The sequence below is a fragment of the Astyanax mexicanus genome, chromosome 13 (assembly GCF_023375975.1).
Source record: "Astyanax mexicanus isolate ESR-SI-001 chromosome 13, AstMex3_surface, whole genome shotgun sequence".
NCBI lineage: Eukaryota > Metazoa > Chordata > Actinopteri > Characiformes > Acestrorhamphidae > Astyanax > Astyanax mexicanus.
The window spans coordinates 43,316,053-43,342,835 of record NC_064420.1 but is presented as its reverse complement, the minus strand read 5'-3'; the positions used below and the strand labels follow the sequence as shown (position 1 = coordinate 43,342,835).

The following is a 26,783-nucleotide window of genomic DNA, read 5'->3' as shown; positions in this document are numbered from 1 at the left end:
ATACAATAAAAGTTCCGCCGCTTTAAATGAACACGGTCAGAATTAAATCCTTCTCAGTAGTTTATTGGTTTGGGTCCGGATTTGACAATGTCTGGAATTTGCTGCTACGCCCCTGATGAAAGGTGATATATAAATAAACTTGCCTTGCCTTATTTTTGGCTTAATTTCAGATTGGCGGTTCCAGGACAACTACCTGAAGGTACTGCGAGTATAAACAGGCTGTTTAATAAGCTACCTGTGCTCTTTTAAAGTTCTCAGTGCCTCGTTTATACCTATAAATAAAATTACATCTTAAATTGTGCTAATAATTAAATCATTAAAATGTAATATTAAACTTCGCAATAATTAAAATGCTATATTAAAACTATGCTATAATATGCAGCTTCTGTGAGATCAGGCCAAAAAAACAAACAAGCTGGTAAATAGCCTTGTTTTCTCAATCAAAGTCAAATTTTACAAATGATTCAAGCAAAAATCTGAAGTCTAGGACATTCCCTCCTGCACAAATTGTGGATGTCATAACCCTACTGTAACACCACAGACTGGAATGCAGTAAATGCTTGCCGTAAAATTAGAACTGAACCAAAAAATATACTCAAATACAAGGGGAAGATTAAAATCAGAGAGAAACCAAACCACCAAACCAAAACCTCAGAGGGAAAATTATACAAAAGGAAAAAAAAACAGGACATGGAAAACAGGGTCAAAAAACAGAGGGGGCAAGTCACAAATCAGAGTAGAAAACCAAAACGGGGTCAAGAAGAAGATTAATGACACCCAACTCTTGGGACATGAGAGATACTTTGTAAAAGCTTTAGCAGACAAACAGGCTTATATTCAGGAGTCCACTGCATCTGAACTGAATTAGAACTCAGTCTGACTGAAAAAAGAAGACTAACTGCTTCAGCATGAAGGCATGTGCTCAATCACCACACACTCGTATCACTAAGCGCTATTTACAGTTTTTACACTATGGGCATGTGTTTACATGCACTGTAGCATGCTGCATCAATGCTCCAATAACTGCTAGAAAGTGGAGATTAGTCCACTCTTACTCCAACAAGGTGGGTGTCTGCTGGAATGGAGAAATTTACTTTCTTTATTTTTAAAGGTCTCATTCCATCGTTTTTCCCATTCATTTTAAAATGTCTAGTCTTGTCTCTAATATGAATGTATGCCATGCAAGCCCAGACAACTCCAGTGGCTGCTAACTCTTACCTCAGACTTGGTGATTCGGTGCTTGGACAGTTTCACCACATGGAAGCCACAGAGTCCGCTCTATATCGTAAAATCCAGTGCGAACGGCGTCCACTTTGACCGGTCTTCTATCAAGTTGTGCTGTCTTGTCAAACTGTGCTCCCCTAGTGTGTATTTAAGGTCTCGGAAGAACGCAGAATCAACCAGAGATCCGATTTAAACCTACAGTTACTTACACAAGATAACTAACGCTAACTAGCTCTGTAAACTAGTTTTTCTGGCCACGTCACGTGTCTTTACGTGCTTACATCACACGTACAGCCTTTAAAAGAGAATCCGGCTCAGTTTTACTGAACGCGAGCGGCTGGTGGAGCAATGGAGACTTCAGAAGAGGAACTCAGAGCTCATTAGCCTCAAAACCAAAGAAATGAAGTAGTGAAGTTTCTGACTGAGAGCTCTCTCTCTCTCTCTAACTGAACATAACCTGGAATCGGATTCATCCGCTCTGAAAGGAGACCGCATCACACCCTCCCAGATTAAAATGATTCTTCAGTGTGCTTGGTGCAATTACCCATTCTCACCAGAGAGGGCCCTTAATCCCAAAATTTACGGACATCGGCTTTAAGAAGAAACAATAAATAAGCAGGTGTCCCAATACTTTTGTCCTTGTAGTTTATCTGCATGACACATTCAAGTAGATACGCAATCTACATAGATACAGAAGACATAAAAACATTTAAAAATGCTCTCATCACAATGCAGTGCCTTAACACTGAATAATTACTGAATAATCCAGATCATTCCAAAAGCATTCCAACAGACTTAAGATATAAAGCAGTATGTACTGAACAAAAAAAACCCACGCGGGATTTCACACTATCATTACTCTAAATAAAAAGCCATTGTGTTTAGAGTAGATGTGGGCTGGAGGTATACTGGCTCATATTTCTCATTTCTATTTTCTGAATTGTTTCAATGAATTTCCAATGAGTTTCTTAATCCACCATATTGCACAACAAAATAACAAAAACTCAACAAAAAAAACACAGCACCCGGATATACACCTGGGTTCAAATCGTCCTATTTACCTCAGATTAATATTAAAGACTTAAACTATGAAAGAACATACATGCAATTAGGTAGTGGACAAAAACAGCGTATGGCCTTCATAACTACCAGACATACAAACCCAACTCAGGTGGTTTGGGATGCGTTGGAGCTCAGATTGAAGTAAAAGCAGTTGGAGATTCATTTCAGGTTCTACCTCATAGTTTTGATGTCTTTAATATTAATCAAACAATGTAGCAAAATGTAAAAAAAATAAAGAAAAAACAGTGCATGTCCAAACAGTGATGATAGTTACTGTAAAACTGAAACCAAGAAGTAACCAAGAAGTGTGAAACTAAATAGAGCATCCAGTATAGCAGTTCAAATTAGTCCTAAAGTGAGAGTTTCTCGATTACTGTAATAACACAGTGTGCAAAATATAGTCATGAACAATGTTTAGCATTTAGTATATGGGTTCTAATTTGTCCATGAGCATGAGCCTCTTAATTGCTGTAATAACTACCTGCAATAAAAAGGTGCACAACCCAAATTCAGCATCCAGTATATAGATTCTAATTTAGCTCATTTTGACCGATTCAAATATGTCATGTTTTTGCATTACAGCGACAATATTCTTATTTGTGTTAAATAAAGACACAACATGATATAACATGATGACATGATGAACACAGAGGACCAAACCCCTAAAACTGTACAAACTGTTTTACTTTTTTTTTGAAGACACTGCCCACGACTAGTGTAAAGTCCTGCTTTGCTGATGAAAAACCAACATTTACATTTAGGTCATGTCAGTGTTTGTGAGTGAGTGAGTGAGTGAGTGAGTGGCTAAAAGTGTGTGAGAGAGTGAATAAATGAGTGAGTGAGTGAGTAGGTAAGTGAGTAGGTGAGTGAATCAGTGAGTGAATGAATGAGTGAGTGAGTGAGTGAGTGAGTGAGTGAGTGAATGAGTGAGTAAGTGAGTGAGTGAGTGAGTAAGTGAGTGAGTAGGTGAGTGAATGAGTGAGTGAATGAATGAGTGAGTGAGTGAGTGAGTGAGTGAGTGGCTAAATGTGTGTGAAAGAATGAATATATGAGTGAGTGAGTAAGTGAGTGAGTAGGTAAGTGAGTAGGTGAGTGAATGAGTGAGTGAATGAATGAGTGAGTGGCTAAATGTGTGAGTGTGTGAGAGAAAAAATAAATGAGTGAGTGAGTAAATGAGTGTGAGAGTAAATAAATGAGTGGCTAAAAGTGTGTGAGAGAATGAATAAATGAGTGAGTGAGTGAGTAGGTAAGTGAGTAGGTGAGTGAATGAGTGAGTGAATGAATGAGTGAGTGAGTGAGTGAGTGAGTGGCTAAATGTGTGTGAAAGAATGAATAAACGAGTGAGTGAGTGAGTGAGTGAGTAGGTAAGTGAGTAGGTGAGTGAATGAGTGAGTGAATGAGTGAGTGAGTGAGTGAGTGAATGAATGAGTGAGTGAGTGAGTGAGTGAGTGGCTAAATGTGTGTGAAAGAATGAATAAACGAGTGAGTGAGTAAGTGAGTGAGTAGGTAAGTGAGTAGGTGAGTGAATGAGTGAGTGAATGAATGAGTGAGTGGCTAAATGTGTGAGTGTGTGAGAGAAAAAATAAATGAGTGAATGAGTGAGTGAGTAAATGAGTGTGAGAGTAAATAAATGAGTGAGTGAGTGAGTGAGTGAGTGAGTAAGTGAGTGACTGAGTGAGTGAATGAGTGAGTGAGTAAATGAGTGAATGAATGAATAAGTGAGTAAGCAAATAAGTGAATGAATAAACGAATGAATGAGTGAGTGAGTGAGTAGGTAAGTGAGTAGATGAGTGAATGAGTGAGTGAGTGAAAGAGTGAGTGAGTGAGTGAGTGGCTAAATGTGTAAGTGGGTGACTGAGTAAGTAAGTGAGTGAAAGAGTGAATAAATGAGTGTGTGACTGAATAATTAAGTGAGTGAATGAGTAAGTGAGTGAAAGAGTGAATAAATGAGTGTGTGACTGAGTGAGTGAGTGTGTGAATGAGTGAGTAAGTGTGTGAATGAGTGTGAGTGAGTGTGTGAGTGAATGGATATGTGAGTAAGAGTGAATGGTTGAGTGAATTAGTGAGTGCAATAATGAATGAATCAGTGAGTGTATAAGTGAATGTGTGAGAGAGTGAATGTGTAAATGAATGAGTGAGTGAATGAGTGAGTGAATGAATGTGTGTATAAGTGAATGCCTGAGTGAGTGAATGTGTAAGTGAATAAGTGAGTGAATAAGTGAGTGAGTGAGTGAGTGAGTACGTAAGTAAGTGAGTAAGTGTGTGAATGAGTGAGTGAGTGAGTGAATGTGTGAGTGAGTGAATGAGTGAGAGCATACCTTGCATGGGTTCAGAATCTTGCTTCTCCCAGTTTAGCTCCTCTTGGAGTCGGTGAATTTCCTGTCGGCAGGTCTGAATCTCCAGCACCTTCAGCACCAGGGCGTCCAGGTCGCGGTTGCTGGCCGGCTGCATGGAGCCGTTAACAGAGCTCGGCATTTGCTGGTACTGTTGCATTGGCTGGAGAACAGAAATGAGGAGATATGCTGAAAGCTCAGGAGCAGACTGAACACACACCAGGCACAACGTGCAGTTTCAGTACAAACTGAAAAGAGCTCCACGTGCTTCCTGGGAGAAAGGGGATTGGCTTACCGCTTGACTGAGCAGGAGTCTCTCCTTCCTCAGAATATCCCTCACCATCCTCACCAGATGCATAGGCTGGGACTGGAACAAGCTCTGTAAAGTAGTTCAGCAGGTTAGGCTGCTCCTTTATTACAGTATTTAATGGCACAATAAACACTGGTTGGACTTTGTGAGGAAATACAGCAACTTGTCTGGAGTCACTACAGACTCTACAGGTGTCACATCATAATGAGACATTAAACTGAGTCATCAGAACTATTTGCAATAAAACATTATCTTAATAGGTTTATGAAAGTAATCAGATATCCTTTACCAAACAGTGGTCATGTGTCCTAAGAGCTAATGTACAAAACATTGCTTGCTTTTTTGATTGATTTGTGTACAAAATGTGAAAATAGTCATACAGGAGCACAATCAAACCCACTATCAAATGAGACCTTCCAACAAATGTCCATATATCTACCATCTCTTTTTGGGAAAAAAAACATTCCTTCTTTTTCAATGACTTGATTACATAAAAAAAAAACTAAAATATGCTATAACGGCATTTAACATGAAAAAAAAACTATTACAATAGTAAAGAAAATAACTGCTTTTTCCCAAAAGGGAGAAATGTTCGAGATACATGTTTGAGATATGGTTATTCATAGCAATGGCTGAAAAATAGTGGTATGTTAAAAGGAACCACTATGTATTATATTTTCTGTAATAAGACATACAATGAAACTGAAAGCAAAAAGCACTGGTATCTCTTAATAGCAGTGCAAAGGCTCTTAATTATCTGTTATGGAGCAGAAATCTGTTTCAACATGTAAAACAGAACATGCTAATCTGCTTATGTTCACAGAGCTGGGTTATCTAGGCAGTGAGTTTTTGAGATGAAGTGAGGAAACGTGACTAATGGCATCATGCTACAACATGCTAATGTGAACCGCTGTCAGTCACAAAGGGAGAGGCAGATGGGTCACAGCTGTTTAGGACCTCAGCAGTAACCAGCATTACAGAAATATATGACAGAAACTGAAAGTTTGACTCTTTATTTATTCAATTTGGCTGCAAATGTGATTATACACAATCACTGCACATGTTCTTGAACACTTTGTGCACTCTTTAGTGTAATTCAGTGTTCTTACCTTGGCAACCAAGGTGAACTTATTTTTATAGGGAAAATGTGGTTGATGTGCCCATTAGTTCAGTTGTACACTGTTTATATATTATTTGAAAGAGCTATTTTGTAAAATGTCACCTTTTCAACCCAATATATGTTTATTTTGGAAGAAAATCAATCCAAAAAATAATTCACACAACCTTCCTTGTGTTCCCACTCTAAAGGGGAAATCCAACATTTTTTTATATAATTTCTGTCTAAATAAATATTTAATAAGTCATTCAGAGTGGTCTGGTGGGAAAAGCCTTGTTCTAGAAAACCTACAAGTTCAGAAGTGTTCATAGTACACTTACAAGGGTTAAAAGCCCCTAAAAGCCATCACACAGAGAGTTAATGCAGTATTAAACACAGCCTGATGTCTCAAACAGTTTCATAATAGTTTTTAAAAGCTACTGGCCTAAATGCGAATTCAGAAACTGAAAAGCCTCACTTTTCTTAATTCCATGAGTTTTGGCATGTCAGTAAATATCTGAAATTCATCAGAACAGATCAAGCTCCTTAACTTGCATGTCTTTGAGAGCATTGCTTCACATGAAGTTTCGGTTTCACCTCATCCAGCATCTAAGGAGCTATCATGGAGTTCCAGTGGTTGAAACTGGTCTGATCACCAGGAGTGGCTTGCTAAAAAGGGCAAAACTCAATTTTCTGATGTTTCTTCCTTTTTTAAACTTCTGATTATTATTCTGACCATTTTTGGGAAATTTCTGGTTATTTTATGGTTAATTTGAGTTAAAACCGACAGATCGATTGAGTTGGATTGCAATGTATGGGATATGAATCAGATTTCAGTACCACATAACAAATTATCCCAAATCGGTCAGAATAAGTGTGTTTTTGCTGTTCATATTTCCAGATAAAACACCGGATTTGGTCCACATCACCTGCTATGTGGATGTAGCCTTTAGTTTAGTTTTTTTTTCATCACCACCACTGTGAAGAAACCAGTGTCAGAAAGCTTCTCTACAATAAACCATTTTCCAACAAACCCATTCTGAACGACTTTCTTTACACATTAGGGACTAAATCCGGCAGAATTTAGAGTTTCAGTACCAGCTTCCTGCTAATGTGCTGGAGTTTGACCCTCTCCACCACGTTGGAGTTGTGGCTGACTACATCATAAAGACGTTCCAGCATCTGCTCCAGCAGCTGCTGGGCCAGGGGGACCTGCTCCACACTGTCCACGTTAAAATCCTCCCTGAGAATAAAAACACACACAAGCAGAGACACACTCATTTTCAATCTGTCAGACTGTAGTAAAAAAGCATTAAATGGTGCACACAGTGTAATACTGCTATACTTGGCAACCTTTATACAACACATAGATTTGTTCAGTCAGTGTAAAAGGGACAACTGAATAAGGGTGTTTAATCACAACTTTCACAGTCAGGTAAAAAAAAAGGATTTTGGTTTGTTTTCATTGAGGTGATTTGTTTGGGCCGTAAACTGTACTGAATACCGTAAAAGCACTCGAGTGCCGACTGCTCCACAATCTACGAGAGGAGATGGTCTCAGTGTTTAGGTGTACTCCACAAGTTTCAACTAAACGGCTGTTCAGGTGCAGTTTAACCTGATTTAATACCCAGATAATTACTACAGCTAATAATTTGCAGAACATTTGTCATTGCTCAATGCTAAATGCCACTGAAAGATTCGCTAATCTGGGATTACGCAAACTTTTTCTTGTATTTACTTTCTTGTGCCACCTCAGACAGCTCCGACCAATAAGCAGAGACAACGTTCTCATATGGTTTGTTTAACACACTTTGATGCACTTGGGTTTTTCCTTGTCTAAAAAACAGACCAAACCAAAAAGGGAAAACATTCACAAACTGATTTAGACCAGAGTAAACAAACTTTAGGTGTAAAACCACTCTAAAACTACATAAATAGTGAATTACATCCTGACAGGATATTTACAAACTGCACAGTTTGTAGATTCATGAAGCGTTTAGCCAGTAGGGGTGGGCAATATGGCCCTAAAATAATATCATGATATCTTAAAGTAATTTGACGATAATGAAATTCTTGGTGATATGACAAAACTCTGAATTATATAAATACACTACTGCATCAAAATAAAAAAATTACATTTTATTATTGCATACGATATAATATGGAACACCACTAACTGACATATTAAACAAAAGTCAATGACGCAGAACGTCATGATACTAATAATGCACTCCAAATGTCTTTATATACAGGATTAAAGTAAAAAAAAAAAAATGATACTGGTCGCTAGTAGATATATAATGGAAAATGAGAACAGTGTGAATTTTTCCTTTTGCTAAAAACAGCAAAAAAAAGTGGTACCCTGATAATTAGGAATATCGTTCACTATATTCAAAAATGTTGGTGATATTATTGCGCACAATATGGTAGGGCACACCCTTTTGGCCAGTACACTAAAAATACTTGAAAAATAGTCTACTGTCATATAAAAATTTTGCGAGGGTGTTTTCACACCTACAATTGGTCTGATCAGAATCGGTTAACAAGCTTGTAAATTTGGAGCGTTTTCACCTTGGTATGTTTTTTTTTACGCTTGAAAAACCAAAATGCGTCACAACAAACAAAGTGAGAACGTTCTTTTCACTTAGTCAGAGGGAGCGGGAACAATGAGGTCCTGCGTTCTGGACCAATGAAACATGAAACAACAGCAGAGATGGCATTTGATCATAATTGTAGTAATTATCTGGGAAATGAAGCAGCTTTAACTGGTTCCAGGAACTTCATGAATAGATCTCACACTCTCACCACAAACTACCCTAGCAGAAAATCTCCTTCTCTCAGGGGTCTTGGTGAGATTGCTGTGGGCCACATCTGAGTATGATTAATATATTTATATATATATAATATATTAATGCCTTAAGTCTATATATTTGTGTTTTTTTACAGCACTTAAAAATAGAAAGCCACACTTTACATTTTGTGGGTTCCAACAGAAATAGTCCAAGATTATTTAGAACAAATATTTAATCATAAGTATCATCATCTTTAAAATAAGATTAATAATGTGTTGTTTCCTCTCCTGTATTGTAGTATAATATTTTAGAGATACATTGTGTTGCTGCAACAGTTATTTTATAATACTTATATAAAATAAAAAATAAAAAATAAAGTTGATACTAGGGGTGAGCAATATGACCAAATGTATTTGATACAAATATTTAAATTATATAGTTTTACTGCAACATAAAAAATGGAAAATTAACACACATAAAAATAATATTTAAAACTACACATACAATATTAGTTTTACAAATTGCTTTAGTTTAAGTTTCAGTAAAACTAATTTTGCTGTTTCTAATCAAATTTAGAGTAGTTTAATGTTACATAAAGAAAATATTCTCATATTGCTCTATTATAGTTGACTTTTTCACCCATTTTTTTCTTTCTTTTCTTTTTTTTACCAATTAATGACCTCTTATTGGGACTACTGGCAGGATAAAGGTCAACATATGCTTACAACAACTGCGTATAACGAAACTCTGATTACTGGACAGACGAACACGCTTGGATGAGAACACTATCTGCCGATGTTGTTACGCCAGTTAACAGACGCCAGCATGGGCAGGCATCACACCAGGCAGGTTAGCACAGCTCATATTCACTCTGACTGTGTATGGTTATGTAAGAACTATGTTATCGTACCATCTCTGGTCCTCGATCCAGTTAGCCAGGTAGTGCCTGACGTCTATGGGGAATGTATCCGGGTACAGCTCATTCAGGGTCTGGTTGGGCAGTTTTGGAAGCAGCTGGGAAATTTGCATCCACAGCGCCATGGCAAGGCAAGGCTGAAACAAGCAGAAAACAAAACATTCATATTACAGAGCTGCACTGACAAAACAACCTCCTGCTGCGCTACTGGACAAAATGTAGGACGGCACAATATTAGAAAAAAAAAAGACATTAATTTTTTCTTTTTTTAGTTTTCACCAGAATTCTAAGAATAATCTAACATGAATAAAATAAATCATATTTAGCTAATATATAATTTCTACAGTACATATGTAATGAAAAATTACATGTTGTAACAATACATGTATTAATCAATTTTATTCACTTCATTCTTGATGTTCTACAGCTTTCTGACAGGCTTAAAAATAAAGGTGCTACAAATATATATAGATGCTGATATAAATAATATATAATAATCATGTTTGTAAAAGAAAATATGTGTGAACATCTTTTAAACAGGTAGAGAACTGCAGATTCACAGAATATCCTGCAAAAGAAAATTTAACTGAACAAGACTGTGCTTTGCTGATATGTTAAAATATTCAGGATTCAATAAATAGTTTTAAAAGCAGCTGTGAATAGCATGTCAAAACTACATATAGGCTTTTTATTTATTAAATAGTGGCAAAAAAAAAAATAAAACCTGCTAAATAAACTGCATATTCTGTTCTTATTTAAATGTTTCATTGTGTTCAGCGGCTTCAAAAAAAATCTGTACATCCCTATAGAGAAGCTTTATATCAAGCTGACGACTACAGATTACAGATTTCCTGCAGGAGTTAAGTGGAAGAAACTGGACATTACAGTAAAGATGACTCACACTCATGTGCGCTGTAAAGAGAAATAAATGACTTAAGCAAAGCAAAGATTATTTTCACAACTCAAATTAGACAACCTCCAATAAAGCCCATTTTTATAAATGCAGTTCACACACTGCATAAAGTAAAACAGCCCTGAATATGCTTTTAATTATTTACATGTAAACTCAATATACTACATCAACACTGCTATTGTCAATACAAAATAAACTGAATGACAAAAGGGACAAAGCTGTTAATGTTATACTATATTTTGCCAATTCAATGAGACACACATTGGCATTTCCCAATGCAATAAAAATATATATTTACAAAAAAAAATACAAATAGATCAGACAGGACCCAGTGTTGGGTCCTGTGACAAGTTCACAGGCAGCCCAAATCTAATCTTTTTAATCATATGTAGGAAACAAATCTGTCATTTACGTGGAAATGTAAATGGCAAAAAAAAAAAAACAGTTCAATATGTGCTACTGAAATCCAATACATATATGATGTAAGGCACTGCGATCTTAATTCATGCAATGAATTCCTGTCTTCCTGTGAGAACACACGAAAATAGACAACAGTATTTCATATACTACTCTATACTCCCTATATTACCCTATACAACTATAATCTCCCTATATTACTTTATACTGACTTAAATTGCCTATACTACCCCATACTACCCTAATCTCCCTATATTACAATATACTAACTTAAACTCCCTATATTACCATATACTAACTGAATACTACCCTATACTACCTTAATCTCCCTATATTACAATATACTAACTTAAACTCCCTATATCACCATATACTAACTTAATACTACCCTATACTACCTTAATCTCCCTATATTACAATATACTAACTTAAACTCCCTATATCACCATATACTAACTTAATACTACCCTATACTACCTTAATCTCCCTATATTACAATATACTAACTTAAACTTCCTATATCACCATATACTAACTTAATACTACCCTATACTACCCTAATCTCCCTATATTACAATATACTAACTTAAACTCCCTATATTACCATACTAACTGAATACTACCCTATACTACCTTAATCTCTCTATATTACAATATACTAACTTAAACTCTCTATATCACCATATACTAACTTAATACTACCCTATACTACCTTAATCTCCCTATATTACAATATACTAACTTAAACTCCCTATATCACCATATACTAACTGAATACTACCCTATACTACCTTAATCTCCCTATATTACAATATACTAACTTAAACTCCCTATATCACCATATACTAACTTAATACTACCCTATACTACCTTAATCTCCCTATATTACAATATACTAACTTAAACTCCCTATATCACCATATACTAACTTAATACTACCCTATACTACCTTAATCTCCCTATATTACAATATACTAACTTAAACTCCCTATATCACCATATACTAACTGAATACTACCCTATACTACCCTAATCTCCCTATATTACAATATACTAACTTAAACTCTCTATATCACCATATACTAACTTAACACTATCCTATACTACCTTAATCTCCCTATATTACACTATACTAACTTAATACTATCCTATACTACCTTGATATATTAATATAAATATATATTAACTTAAATTGCCTATTTTACCTTACACTACCTCAATAACCCTATATTATAATATACTAACTTAAACTGCCTATATTACCTTAATCTCCCTATATTACCATATACTAATTTAAACTGCCTATATTACCTTTATCACCCTAAATTACTATATACTTATTTAAAGTCCCTATCCAACCTTAATCTCCCTATATTACTATACACATATATTGTTATTATTATTTTTTATTAAAGATGAATCTAAATTATTTTTTTTTTGTTTTACAGATTTTCATACATTCCCCCCCCCCTTTTTTTTTTTACAACTGAATAGACTTAATAGCCTATATCGTTGTTGTCCAATAAAAAAAAAGATCTACATTTTTGTCGATTTTTAGTTTACTACATAATTTGAATGGCCACACTGTCCCTTACACTGTGTCAAAATTTTTTTGATGAACGGACCAAAAGAAATGCTCCAAAATGACCGGAAATAAACTCTTTTTTAAGTTTAGAAGGTTTTTTCTCTCTCCTGTAAATTAGCTGTTTTGGAGATACTTGTTTTTTTATTGGACAGAGACAATGTGTATACTCTTTGCCTTTCAAGCAAAAGCAATTACAAAACTACAATTAAAAAAATATGTATTGAACACATTTTAAATATCCCAGCAAGCAAACCAACACAACACAGTGCATTTACCTGGAATAGCAGTGCTATTCCACTCGCACTCTTGGATAGTTAGCCACCTACCTCAGCAGTGCCAATTAGAAATGTAGCAGCAGTGCAATTTTAGTCATAAACTAACTCAGTAGAGTCATTCCAATCCTAAATTTATCATACATTCACAAAGTCATATTCATATATGCTAACTAGCCAACTTAGCTAACTTGTTCCATATTCAGTCAGTTTTCCAGTAAATGAAACAGATGCTAAAGCTAAGTTAGCTCAGCTAATGTTTCTAAATTAGCTCTTTAACTACAGCTTGTGTCTTTCAGCTGGAAAACAGCTATATTGTGAATTTAATTTGTGAGTTTAATTTGTGTTAGAAGAGAGTTAAATGAATTTATCCCTGATATTTGTTGGTTCTTCCTGTCGTCTTTTTATACAGCAGCAGTTTCTAATGTTTCTTAAAACATGTCGACTTAAAACAAACCAGTCACTGTTCTGTATAGATTATTTTTTCTTTTCACTTTGGATCAAACACTGATTTATTTTTTTTACATTTTGGTCAATATTTATTTATTTATTTATTATTAGAGATGAACTGATGGGTATTTACTATTAAACATGTACTAATCTGCTAATGCCGATATGCACATTTAGAACCTAAGGTGCTTTTACACCTGCTTTATATGGTTCTGACTGTTTTGACTTTTCACTTTGTCGAAAGTGTAAAAGGGGGTGTGAACCACGTTCCGGACCAAAGAACCGGAGTTTTATTTAAATAAAAAAATCGGAGGATAACCTTTCACACTCATTCTGGTGCAGGGCGAGAGCGTGTATGTGAAAAGGAGTCAGAATCTGACAGAGAGCTTAAATTCAGCACAACACCTTGCAAAGCAACTCGCCAAACACTAATATAACTAACATTTTACAAACCGATTAATATAAAGTATAAAGTAGAGAGACTCCGCCCACATAGCTTATAACAACAGGGTGTAGTAAAGTTATTTATGCTTTGCACATATATTGATTTCATGCGCAGATATTTTTTAACAGCTTTTTATTATTTCATTCGTTTTATTTTCTTGGAGTATGGTAAAATAAACCTCCTGGTTTTTATGATAATAGGCCAAAAGAATAAACAAAATTATTTTCCTAATGGCGTCCATTTCCACCCGACTTAGAAAACACTCAAACGCATGTTAAATCGTAATTTCGGCCTCCAACCTCATAAGCAGGAATTACTAAACTGCAGTGTGAAACCAAAACTAACCAAACCAAATATACACAATGTAACAAAGACATGAACCTTTGTGTGGTCTCTGCAGACTTTTTAGATGTGAAAACTACCTTACTTATAGAGAGAATAGACACCCAGGTATAACTTTAGAACTTTAAAACTAATAAAAATATATATTAAAAAAACAAGTATCAGTTTGAAATATTGGCCGAATTGGTAAATGCCGATGAGTCTAATAAAGCAATTATCGATCGTTACAGATATAATTTCAATATCATCATGTCTGTTATAATGTCTTATGATGTCTTATTATGTCTTATTTGTATTGTTTAAGTTGTTTGACAACAATCATCACAATATATGTATATATATATCGTCACTGTCCATTGAAAAACAAGTATCTCCATTATTTTCAGTACTGTCCCTTACACTCTGTAAAAAAATATTGATGAACGTAGCAATAGAAAGTCTCCAAAACTACCTGTAATAAACTTTTTATTACATTAACTTCAATTAAAAATGAAGAAGGTTTAATTTCTCTCCTGTAAAGCTGCTGTTTTGGAGATTAGCAACTAACTATATACATTTTAAAAAATCAGCTGTTATTTACAGTGTGTGGCCATTTATCATTAAAATACCAAGTAGAAATTCTCCGAAATGAGAAATAAAAAAAAACTAGTTACATTTTTTTCAAAATAAAAGTCCAGAAAAGACTGGAGACACAAGGTTTCTTCTGACAGCTACAATCTGTAAACTTGAAGCCCAGAATAATGGCCAGATTATAACAAGACACCATCAATAACAAGACGTGTCAGCAGTATACACACAGACTCTGAACCAAAAAACAGAACAGGCCTCATAATACACTCGATATCTTTATCCCAGTTCAGCGAGGGAGTTTTTGGAGGCTGACGGTAATTCAGACACGCGTTCAGGGTTTCGGGCCGAGTCGGCGGTGTGAACGGTCTCTCCACTTTCATTAGCTGTTTAAGAACAGGAACCAGGGAGGGGGGTGGTCTGACTTTTGTTTGGGTGAGAAAAGAGAGTACCCAGCACATCCTGTTGGCTTTATCTGCTGCTAACATAAGGAGACCGCTCACACAGTATACAATAGATGGTGCATCTCGACAGTTTTTAAATGAGCCGTGCAGTTGTGGTGTAAAGGGCCTGCAGTAATGTAGCAAACAGACACGCTCTTGTACAAGATTAGCCTTGTCAAGATAATAACACATCTCTAACGGGATCATATTTCACATAATTCAGCAGGATGGACTGAGCTTATTGTTTGACAGTGGTTTAGGTCAATGTTAAAAATGCGTGCAAAAACAATTTTTTTCACAATTTAATTATGGAAACAGAAAAGAAAATTTAAAAATAAGCACTTTTTGAATTACACATAGGTTGAGTTTTTTTGTTTTGTAAATATACATTATTTGATCTTATTATATTCATTAATATAGATTAACCAAACATGCCTATGATCTTTTAATTAAGACTTAGGACATAAACATTTAAAGGACCGACGTTGTGCAAAATTTTCCCAATTCTCCAAAACTTAAATTTGGAAACAAAAGAGCTTGATGTGGCGTGTAAATATTTAATCAGAATATAGAAAATAAGCTACTACATTTGAGCTGCTCAAATTATTGTTTATTTAATGTCACAAAAACAATAGATGTACATTTGCACTAATATGCCAAATGTCATGGGAGAGACTTTTGCCATGTTCGACATAGAAGCTAGAGAAGACTGCACTGCCCTGTGGGGTCTGCATGTAGGGTCTACTGTATTAAATGAGATTTCTAGCCAGATGTCACCGGACATGATCATCACCACAGCACCCACTGCACTGTACCCTGTGGGTGCCTATGACGTATTCCTAGCGCACATGTGACTTTGAAAATGGAATGTACCATCCATCTGGCACCCACGATAAAATATGAAAATGCTTATATGAATATGAATTGTTACTGTTTTTGTGCATGAAAGCATACCTGACATAAAATAGAGATGCCCTGAAAGTTTGTAAACCAAACATATTCAAATATTAATGTGAGTTTATGCCATTTTCAATTGAATAAGTGAAAATAATAATTTATTAATGATATAAATTTTAATATATTTATTTATTTAAAGTTATATTTCAATGTTTCTTCTATTTTTTTTCAGCATTTGCGCTGAGGAATCTAAACAGTGCCCAGATGTCTGTGCATGGATACACAGTGTCACTTCCAGCAGATGACAAGCTTTATGCTACATCTAATTTACCACTAGCTTGTACAATCTAGTGCTGTGCGATATGACGATAAATATTGTGGGGACGATAGAAAAGTTTCAACAGAAATTTTATCAATTATTCATGCAAATATATAAACTAGGCTACGATGAAATGTATTGATGTGGTCACGTTGCATAAACTTGGTTTATATAAGTGATAATAAAGTAATCTTTACAAAAAAAGCTTTATAATGTGGTTTTGCGACATGTCGCTGCTTTACGTTATTTGACGGACACGCACAGACACGCCGGTTTGCGACATGCTTTGAGTTAATAAACTCATTAGAGCTGAACAATGGAGACGCATTGTTCTTTAAAAAAAAAAATAGCTACTGCATCTACCTCATCTGTTTTCATTTCATACATATATACTGATGCACTAAAAGGTAGCAATTCTGATTTGTGAAAGTTTGGTTTAATGTCAATTTGAAATAAAGTTGGAAAATGTGAGCAATGATATTATTTTGTCATATTTTTCGAAAAATAACTGAAAACATGCTTAAATGTGGTATATCATGATATATATCGTTATCGTGATATAACAAATTCCATATCGTGATATATGATTTTTCCCATATAGCCCAGCACTAATACAATCTACCTTTTATTTCTCCTCTCCTCTCCCTCTCTTCCTCTTGCATCCCTCATTTTAAATGATGTAAGACTCTGCAGTATTACATGTAGTAGAAACACTGTACTGTGTTTTGTTGGTGTGTCTGCTGGGATGATAAAAATGTTCAGTGTTCAAAACAAGTTTTAAATTGTTGTTTTATAATTGCTTTTTCTTTGAAAAAAAAAAAAACATTTAGGCTAGATAATTATTAATATTTAATATTGCAGTGGTGAAAAAGTGGCTAAATAAATGAAAACCTGTAAAAGCCTTTGAACAGATGTTGCATTTTGTTTGGTTTTGGGTTCAGCCAAAAATATTCTTAATGCACCTTTAAAATAAAAGGATCTCTAAAACAATATATATAAAATAACATATAAATAACATATAACATATAAATATAATTATTAGACATTACTTTTCAGCACCTGTGCTCCTAAAATATGACCTTTACAGTATTTTATCTGATACATCATTAAAGCATGCCACACATCTCTGATCTACATCTGCTCCCGTGACGTGGCACTACTGTCTGCAGTCCATCAAAACCAAAACACTTAAGGGTGTGTCTCACAGTGAGTCAGTAAGAAAAGCCTTAACAGGCCTGACTATGCCAAGAGTTCCAACCTCAGAGCAAAAAAGGTGCAAAATTCTCTATTTCTTTCCTTTTCTTATTGTATGATTAAATCACTGCTGAACATGATTTAGAGGAACTACTGTTGCATTGTTATTAGCAAGCAAGAGTGTATCTGTTCTACAGAAACACCAACAATGAAAGTGATAAAACAGACCTGCTTTACTATACGGAACACAGACAGGAGACGTTCTGATGCTACTTGACCAGCATGCAATTCCCCTTTAGCTCCAAACGCACTTGATAGATCAGGGTTTTCCAAAAACTATTAATCATACCCAAAAAAAGGAACAAACTAACAAAGGATGTGAGAAAAGAATGAATTTATTCTTTGAATGTTTCCTCAAAAGACTTCATACCTCGAAACAAAGAACAATTGAACAAAAGAGAGTAAAGAACATGACTTTCCCCTGTTCACCTGCAGAGAAACAACAAATCTACTCTAAACTAGATTGCAATTTCACTTGTAATATCACTGGAGCATGTGATTACTTTCATTATCATCACCATCATCATCATCATCATTTCTTGTTTAAGCTCGGGCTCATATTAAAGAGGAATCTCTTTTACAGTGTAGCCGAGAACCACAGGGAGAGTGAAAACAACACAAAAGAAATTAAAGATCGGTATAAACAAAGATTCCAAAGTAGAGAAAAAAATCATAAAAGAGAGGTTTAATATGATAAGATTAAATATGAATGCTTTTAATATAAAATAATAATTATCAAATATTTAATTAAAGCAGTTACAAATGCATTTCAATAAAAATTGAGGCAAGGAAAAAAATAAGTAAAGATTAAAGGTCAGAAAAAGACTTTTGGTGGGATAAAAATGAGCATATATTGTAAAATGAAACAATACAGTATATCCATCTTATAAACCTGGTGCATCAATCTGTCAACTAACTTAAAAATGTGTAATTATGTCAGATCATATCCAGTCTTGGCATACAAAGAGTGGTCAAATAGGTACAAGATATTAATATTACATACACAACGTTGTAGTGTAAAACAGATGCAAGGCTAATGATGCTAAGCTAATGATGATAACACACACTTGACTTTACATATAAGATTATTTATTCATAAGATTGTTGACTGTCAACAATCTTATAAAACCAGGCCTCATGTCCAAATCTTATTTTGTTTGCTTATATGGTTCAAATCCTTACTAAAGGACTAACAAAAGCTTTTTTTATTTTTATCATTTTTACTCTTATTATATATAAATTTCATTTAAAGGATGTCTGTGTGGTTTCACTTTACTTTAATAATGCATGGAAAATGACAAACTAAAATGGCAATTTTGTCTATAAACTGAATTTTTATTGTGTGCATTTGGTTTGAGTTATTAAATTATGTAACACGTATGAATCTTAAGAATGATTTTGGGCAACACACTTACCCTGCGTTCACACTGGAAAGCGACAAAGCGACAGGCGACCATTCATTTCCTATGGCAGGGCGCGATTTGTCGCCGCGACACGCGAGAGGCGACAAAGCGACAGAGCGACAGAGCGACAAGCGACACGGAGATGAATTTTTCTCAACTCTATGCAAATGAGTTATGACGCGGTGAAGCGACATTCTAACCCGATTGGCTCCTAGCTTTTCTTTGGACCAATCACAAACAAGGCGGTTCGACGTCCTCTGAATTTCTAGTTTCTTTCCCGGTTCTTTCTGTTGAACGGGGTGGACCCACATCAGTCTGTGGGAACGGCTGCGTTTCCAGCGCAGTTAAATCACAGAAACGCACCAGAGTCCAGCAAGTTTGGGAGTTATAGCTGTAGAATAAAGTGGCCAAGCCATTCCTTTTTTGTGCCTTTTTTCTTGTCGGAGGCTGGACCATGATAAACGCGGGCGTTGAGCTTGACACGCCCACAAGCGACAAACGCTGGGCGACACAAGCGACTCGTCGCGTTCCAGTGTGAACGCAGGGTTACCAAACAGCTCTAAGATCTGCAAGACCCCAACCCTGCAGACATAGCATACAAGTAATTAAGCTCTAAATCAGTAGTGTTGTATTAACCCCCAGCAACAGACTGCCAATCCACAGTCAAGAATATGAAACAATTATTAATATATTATTGTTGAGTCAGTGACACGTGACATATAGTCAACTAACTAGTAATGGTGGGCAATAGGATTACAAATTTTACAATTTTTTTGCAATATTTTGTCAAAAAAAAACTAAAAAAACTAAAAAATATTTACTTTCACATCATTTTGGAGCTTTTCTATTGGTCCATTTTAATTACACTTGGGCAAGAAAAAAAAAAAAAGATACAAGGTTTCCAGGACAGCGACAATACTCTGCCTTACTTAGTACACATTTTTTTTATTTTAAATGTGCACAAAAATGCAATTCATTCAATTAAACAGCACTAATTACAGTCTCTAACAAAACGTGCAGATTCTCAGTTTTCTTTAAGCACTGACGACATCCATTATACGAAAATTCATTACAATACAATAAAATATTGCCCATTTCTACAAACGTAAAATTTGACATTAAGTAAATTTTTCAGGACTCTGTTGTATAAATATACAGAATATGGCTGTATTTTTAATGTTGGTCAGTGCTATCAAATAATTAAGTTTATCCAGATATCCAGACACAATAGATCTGTTGTAATTAGGCCTTTAGTGATTCTTACATAAATAAGCCTTCGCACAATATATGAACCTGACCTCAATAATATTAGCTCACCTCAATATTGTCTGTTATGTTTTATTAGCATGTAGACCTCATTCGTGTGAATAAGCCAGTGTTCAGTGTTTTGAATTTATTCTATGTTTTATTTTATTAGGATATTTAAGCATTTTATATAGCATATTATACATTCAGTGTCTAAACAGTCTTAATACACTAAATTAAAATGAAATGCTCTTTAAAAGGGTGGAACTGCTTTATTAATTACTATGCTATCATATATGAAATAATTTCTGGCACAATATCTCGCCCAAACAAAAACAGATATTGTGACAGGCCTAGATGTAAATTTAATGACTATAATACTTACAAAAAACGCACAGTCTGACTGAGGGTCACTGCAGGAAAAGTAAGTGAGGACTGACCAATAACACAAAAAAGGCCATAAAAGCCTCCAGTGATTTCTTCTTCAATGTTAGACTAAAGGACACAGCGTGACACATCACGTCATGTGAGGAAGAGTCGACCACAACCTCGACTAACATACTTATTAATGCTACATTAATTTTCAAAAGCAATTTACACACGGCATAACCTCTGCTTTACATGAACATGTGAAGTACTGAAAATGATGTGAACAAATGTGAGTGAAACTATTACAATCTGCTCTATATAGGAGGGGTTAACCACACCAGAAGCTTCTATATAACTCAATAAAAATGTACTTGGGAAAAGTGTGACTATAAATAACCTTGTTTAAGTTCCAGTTTTAAATTTAACTGTTTAATAACTGAATTGAAATGTACATCTTATTTACACTAGTGTTTTAATGGTGTCGAGGCTCTGTTTAGTAATAGCTTTAGCTCTAGCCTGGTTAGCATTAGCTCTCACTGTGAGTTGTTTACATGCTTGAAAATCATGCTGTAGCGCAGTCATCATAAGGATGATTTATATAACTCAGTAACTGATTCTAATCATGATGAAGAAAGTAAATTTTTAGGTAAAAAAATAAAGAAGTATCTGATTGTTTCTGTTGCTATTGGTATATGGAAATATGACTGGAATCACTGGAATTTAAGAGGAAATCCGATGTGAAATGGACTTAATGAAACATGATAACGAGTACAAACTTTTGTTGAATAGCTCTCTTCCGATCACCTACAGCATTCCAAAACACACAGCTTTTAGACGATGCTCCTAACAGGTTTACAGTGCTAGTGAAGTTCGACCACACTTTAATGGTAGAAATCTAAGGCCCTGACATTTAAAACGAGGAACAGAGAGCTTTGAAAGTGCACAAATAGCTTAATAAAAGACTGTTTATTAACACAGTAGGGCTGCAATTATTAGTTGATATAATCCACAATGCAGATTATTTTAATTTGTTGACTACAAATTTAACTAAACAAATTAGTCTATATCTCCAAAAGGGCCCAAACATAACAGATTACATATTTCCTCACTACATATCAGTACTTTCCACATTTAAACAACATCTAGACATTTAAATGGCTTTTAAATCTCATGTTCAGCTGTTTCTATCGTTTTTAGAGATGGAAAACATGGCGGAAATTATCGCTGACTAATAATCACTCAAAAATTAACTAATCAAAAAAATAATCATTAGATTAGTCGACAACCAACACAATCATTAGTTGCAACCCTAACACACAGTGTCTTCAGGTGGATCTCTTAGTGCCACCATCCTGAAATTAAGTCACTATAAGTCGACTGATGAGCACAAACCAATAGGTAGGATTGGGAAACAGACTGTAAAATTAATTATTTGATTCTGTTGAAAGATACAGCTCTGGAAAAAATAAGAGACCACTTCAGTTTCTGAATCAATTTCTCTGATTTTGGTTTTTAATCACAGTTTTCATGCACCTTGGCATGTTCTCCTCCACCAGTCTTACACACTGCTTTTTGATAACTTTATGCCGCTCCTGGTTCAAACATTCAAGCAGTTCAGCTTGGTTTGATGGCTTGTGATCATCCATCTTCCTCTTGATTATATTTCAGAGGTTTTCACTTTGGTAAAATAATAAAAACTCATAATTTTTAAGTGGTCTCTTTTTTTCCAGAGTTGTATATTAAAGAGATATTTTAAGCAACAGTTGGAATTCATGCAGAATAGATTTTGCAATATGTCCCCCTATCCTAGGGAGCATGTATGTTGGACGAGGGATCAGTGGGCCTCAGTGCTGATGTAACTGGTGAAAGTCAGTTTACAGTGAGCAGAAATTATGGACGCCAACGATATTGGAGACGTCAAGAGGAGCTCTAAGCATCAGCCACTGTTGTCACCAGACGAGATTTTGGTGGTGGGAGTGTTACAGTGTTACAGTTCAATACATACAGTAAACGTGTCTCTGCATGAACAACACAAGCCTAATTTCATCTTCATAGACCATAATGCTCTAGCTTATCAAGGTTGCATCAATAGTCTGGGGTACCTCAAACAGAGAAGCCTGTACGTTCCCCAGACCTGAATCCCACAGATTTCCTGCTGAGTCACTGTGTACAGGCTCATAACTCTGTACCCCAGAACCTTAATGACCTGAGAGCCACCCTTAAAGAAGAGTGGGATGATCGTGACTCAGCAGACAATAAGTCGACTTGTGAAAAGCGTGAGGGGTTAGTGTTGGTGTTGTCAAGCTGTAATTGATGCTTAAGAGCACATGACAAGTTAGTTATTGAAACACTGCCATTTTTTTGCTGGGGCATATCCAACATTGAGATGAGGAAATTAACACTGATTGCTTCTATTTAAGTGCTCTATTTTATTATATAATATTTTTTGTAGAATTAACATTTTACATTTTATATTTCTACCTTTTGTGAGTAGTGTACATTTTTACAGATTCACACAGTAATATTAGAGATAGACGATACAATACAAATATAGAATCACAATATTTAAAAGCTATTTTCATGATACACAATATTAATCACAATATATTAACAGACAAAATGCCTCAGTAACTGCTACTCATGCAATAAAATTCTTGCTATACAATGTACAGTGACTTTTCTTCAGAGCGTGCTACACTCCTTGTAATGAAATATACTTAGTAGGTGTGTTTCCTTTAAGAACTGATTAAATTCAAGATATGCTTTGAAAACAACTGTTTATTAGCCAAAATCTGTATCAAAATACGTTTCTTAATTTTGTTGCTTGCAATACAATTTCAGTATCAATATAACAAAAAATAAAATCCACAATGAATAACTGTACCAACAAGCTTCAGAAAAACATATTTGGCAATTTGTTTATTGTGCCAATGACAGATGCTGTAAACAATGTATAATAAAATATCAAAAAAAAAATCCCACCATTTTCAAAGCATTTTATTTATATTTTTTATTGTAAATATCCACCTTTCTTGCTGGCTTTTAGCTTAGGGAGAACCTTTAAATATGTCTTTGTTCAGTTGGTGAAGGCCTTGCCCAAAAAGCCATAGAAACAGGCAGCATTTAGTAATCTAGGGGGAACAGAAACCTGAGCTCAGGCAGGAGGCTTCTGCTTTAAAAAAAAATGTGATTTGTTTCTCCAACAGGATACAACACAGCATTTACTGTTATCCTTTAGTGTGTAAAAGTGTAAAGAAAAATTAACTTTTTTTTACTTTAGTAAATCATGTACATACAAACGTACATACATTACAAATATATACATATATGCATGTACTGTGTATAAAGATATATATATATATATATATATATATATATATAGACTACATTAGCTATTACTGGATTAACACTGGGAACTGGAACCTAGAGTAGTGTCTTAGTATAGTATAGTATAGTAAGTAACAGCGTGACTATACTACAGTTTTACAGCATTTACACACATATACTGTATATAGCTATAGCTAAACACCATTATAGTGGGTGTTGGTGGGGTATTCAAGATTGCTGGTACACAGCAAATGTGCCAGTGTTAGAACCACACAGATTTAACTGTATAAAATGATGAAAATATCTTTTTAAAACCCACATTGTTAATTTAATTGTAAATGTGCTGTGTGGGCTGATGTTTAGATGATCTGAGATCTGGGAGGTCCTGGGGTTTCTGGTAGGCCTGTCTTTCCCTCTATAAACGTCGTTGGTTAGAAAAACAGTCGATACAGGTTCTGATAAACCCTGTCAGAGCAGGGAAGTGACTAGAACACTGTCGCTAAACAGAGGAAGGCACTTTAGGCTCAGTTTGGTGAGGCCGTGCGCGTTTACGCTCGGATGGATCTGTGGAGAGCTAAAAAACGCATGTTGCGTAAGCACCTCAGTACAGTGGCCTAGTCCACCAACTTCTCCTCGAGTCGTTGGCAAAAAGCTTCTTCTTTTAAACGACATAAACAACGACTGACAACCGCTACAGGCTGCTATAGCGAGAGTTAAAGAGCAGAAAAGAGAGTAAATATGAGACTCACCTCTCCTCGTCGCCACTTCGTATACACATGTAAAGGAGAAATAAGCTTATCCGCCTTCCGTGTGTGCGTTGGTGTGTATGTGTGTGTTTGTGAGTGTGTGTGTGCGTTGTGTGTGCGTGTGCGTGTGTGTGTGTTTTCTTCCCCTTCCCAGCTCGGCTGTACTTTCACTTTTCTGAGCTGAGCGGCGATTCAGCAGCTCCTTCCAGCGTTCAGAGCCGGTGGAGCTGCAGCCTCTGCCATTAATTAGCCCAGCTGATAGAAAGCGTTAAAACAACGCCGTAAGAACGTTATTAAAACGTTCGGAAACGTTTTGTAAAGCTTTCCAGGAGTATTTTCAGAAATAACGTTTCTAGGAACGTGCTTTGTCGCAGTAATTGAAAAAAAAAAAGAATTGCATTTGAATTTGAATCGCAACGTAATTGGAACGTTTGTAACACAACGTTCCAAGTTACACTTTTTAAACTGTAACGTTCTGGAAAACATTCCTAAAAAAGTAAACAAACAAACAAACAAACAAAAACAATGATTCAACACATACAGTACATTATCACTGTGGTCACATTTAATGAACGTGTTTGTTTAAACACGAAAAACTATATTTTATTAACTTACACAAATAATATAAAACAATAATATAATAAATATTACATTATTATTGAAACATGCCAACTAAATCTTAAATTGCAGAATAAATAAATAAACGTAACACAACAGAAAAACAAAATTATGTATACTGTAAATGTTATTAAAATTGTTCAGGTATAAATAAAATAAAAAAATGTAGGTGTTTGCAGAAATTAATCGTTCTAAGAAGCATAAGTCGCAACGTTTAGAAAATGTTAGAGGTAAGAGCTAAATGTGTCTGTTTTTTTATTTTATTTTATAAATGCTTTGTTGGTTCTTAGAACATTCAGTCTATGAAACTTTCCCCTCATGGAAAGATATATAAAATATAAAAAAATATATATGCTCATGTATTCCTTTATTTGTGACATAAAATTGATTACAGTACATTAGCAAAAAAATATTTTTGGCCTATTTCATAAATTTTCAAATGTATTTATAAATTAATTTACATATATTATACAAATTTTTCCATATGGGTGAGGATATTGCTTGATTGTTTTTATTTACCGTTTTATTCTTACAGTTAAACACATACAATTCTCATTTGTTATGCATACTTCAATTAAATTAAATTAAATAAAATTTTATTTGTATAGCGCTTTTTACAACAAAAGTTGGCAAAAAGCAGGTTTGAAGAAAAAAAAAAAACAGGTCCACGTCTCTTATGAGCAGCACCACAAAGAGGCTAATTATTGTGGTGACACAGTGGCAAGGAACAACTCCCCTACAAAGTTTAGAAATAGAAGCATTGCATGTCACATTAATTAAACCTTATGCATCAGTTGTATTTGTGTTATTCTATATAATGTTAGGGTTTGGCTAACTGGGGATGTTTATGTGAAATGTCATTAGGCCTACATCACAGTTCTTCAGAGCATTTCTGAAATGTTTTTTAATATATAATGTTACAATTTAATATTCCTGGAACCATATGTGTGTTGCTGGTGAATAATGTAAATGGGTGTGTTATTAAAGAGAAAATGATGCTCTATTACACTGGGAGGTGTGTTTGGGGGGGTTGTTAATGGAAAGTGATGTTCTGTATTAAATGATGATACTGTTTGTTGTGAAGACTGATATTAGTATTAGTGAGTTAGTGAGTGGTAAACAGGCTGTGGGAGAATTACAGCTGCTCACTATTAGATAGGCAGCTGTGTGAGTAATGGACTGAGTGGCAGCTCAATCTGAAGCTGTAATAAATGTGATAAGGACAGTTTGCAGTGCTGAGCTACTGCTGCTGTGTTCATGCAGTAGTGTGTGTGTGTGTGTGTGTGTGTGTTTAGTGGGTGGAGACTCTGAGCGTCATTTCTGCTCTCACTGGCACCATTTCCAGTAAAAGGCCTGGTTTCGAAACTCTTCCGGGTCTCTGTCGCTCTCTCTCTCTCTCTGTCTCTCTGTCTCTCTCTTTCATTCCACTTCTTGTTCT

The 26,783-nt window shown here is 35.1% G+C and overlaps 1 protein-coding gene across 3 annotated transcripts in view; it reads right to left on the bottom strand.

Annotated features, from left to right (window-relative positions):
* stat6 (signal transducer and activator of transcription 6, interleukin-4 induced) overlaps positions 1-24,851 on the bottom strand; it is a 66,134-nt gene extending 41,283 nt beyond the window's left edge. For 2 of the 3 annotated variants that reach the window (XM_022676873.2, XM_049486512.1), the window contains exons 1-5: positions 24,731-24,851; positions 9,728-9,870; positions 7,124-7,268; positions 4,915-4,998; positions 4,605-4,782 (exon numbers count right to left, since the gene is read on the bottom strand). In XM_022676873.2, coding sequence (XP_022532594.2) covers positions 4,605-4,782; positions 4,915-4,998; positions 7,124-7,268; positions 9,728-9,858 — 538 coding nt within the window. In that variant the 5' untranslated portion in view covers positions 9,859-9,870; positions 24,731-24,851. Of the gene's footprint in view, positions 1-4,604; positions 4,783-4,914; positions 4,999-7,123; positions 7,269-9,727; positions 9,871-19,590; positions 19,623-24,730 lie in introns of all 3 variants that reach the window. The other variant, XM_049486511.1, reaches the window with a different exon arrangement.
* Between the last annotated feature and the right edge of the window lie 1,932 nt (positions 24,852-26,783).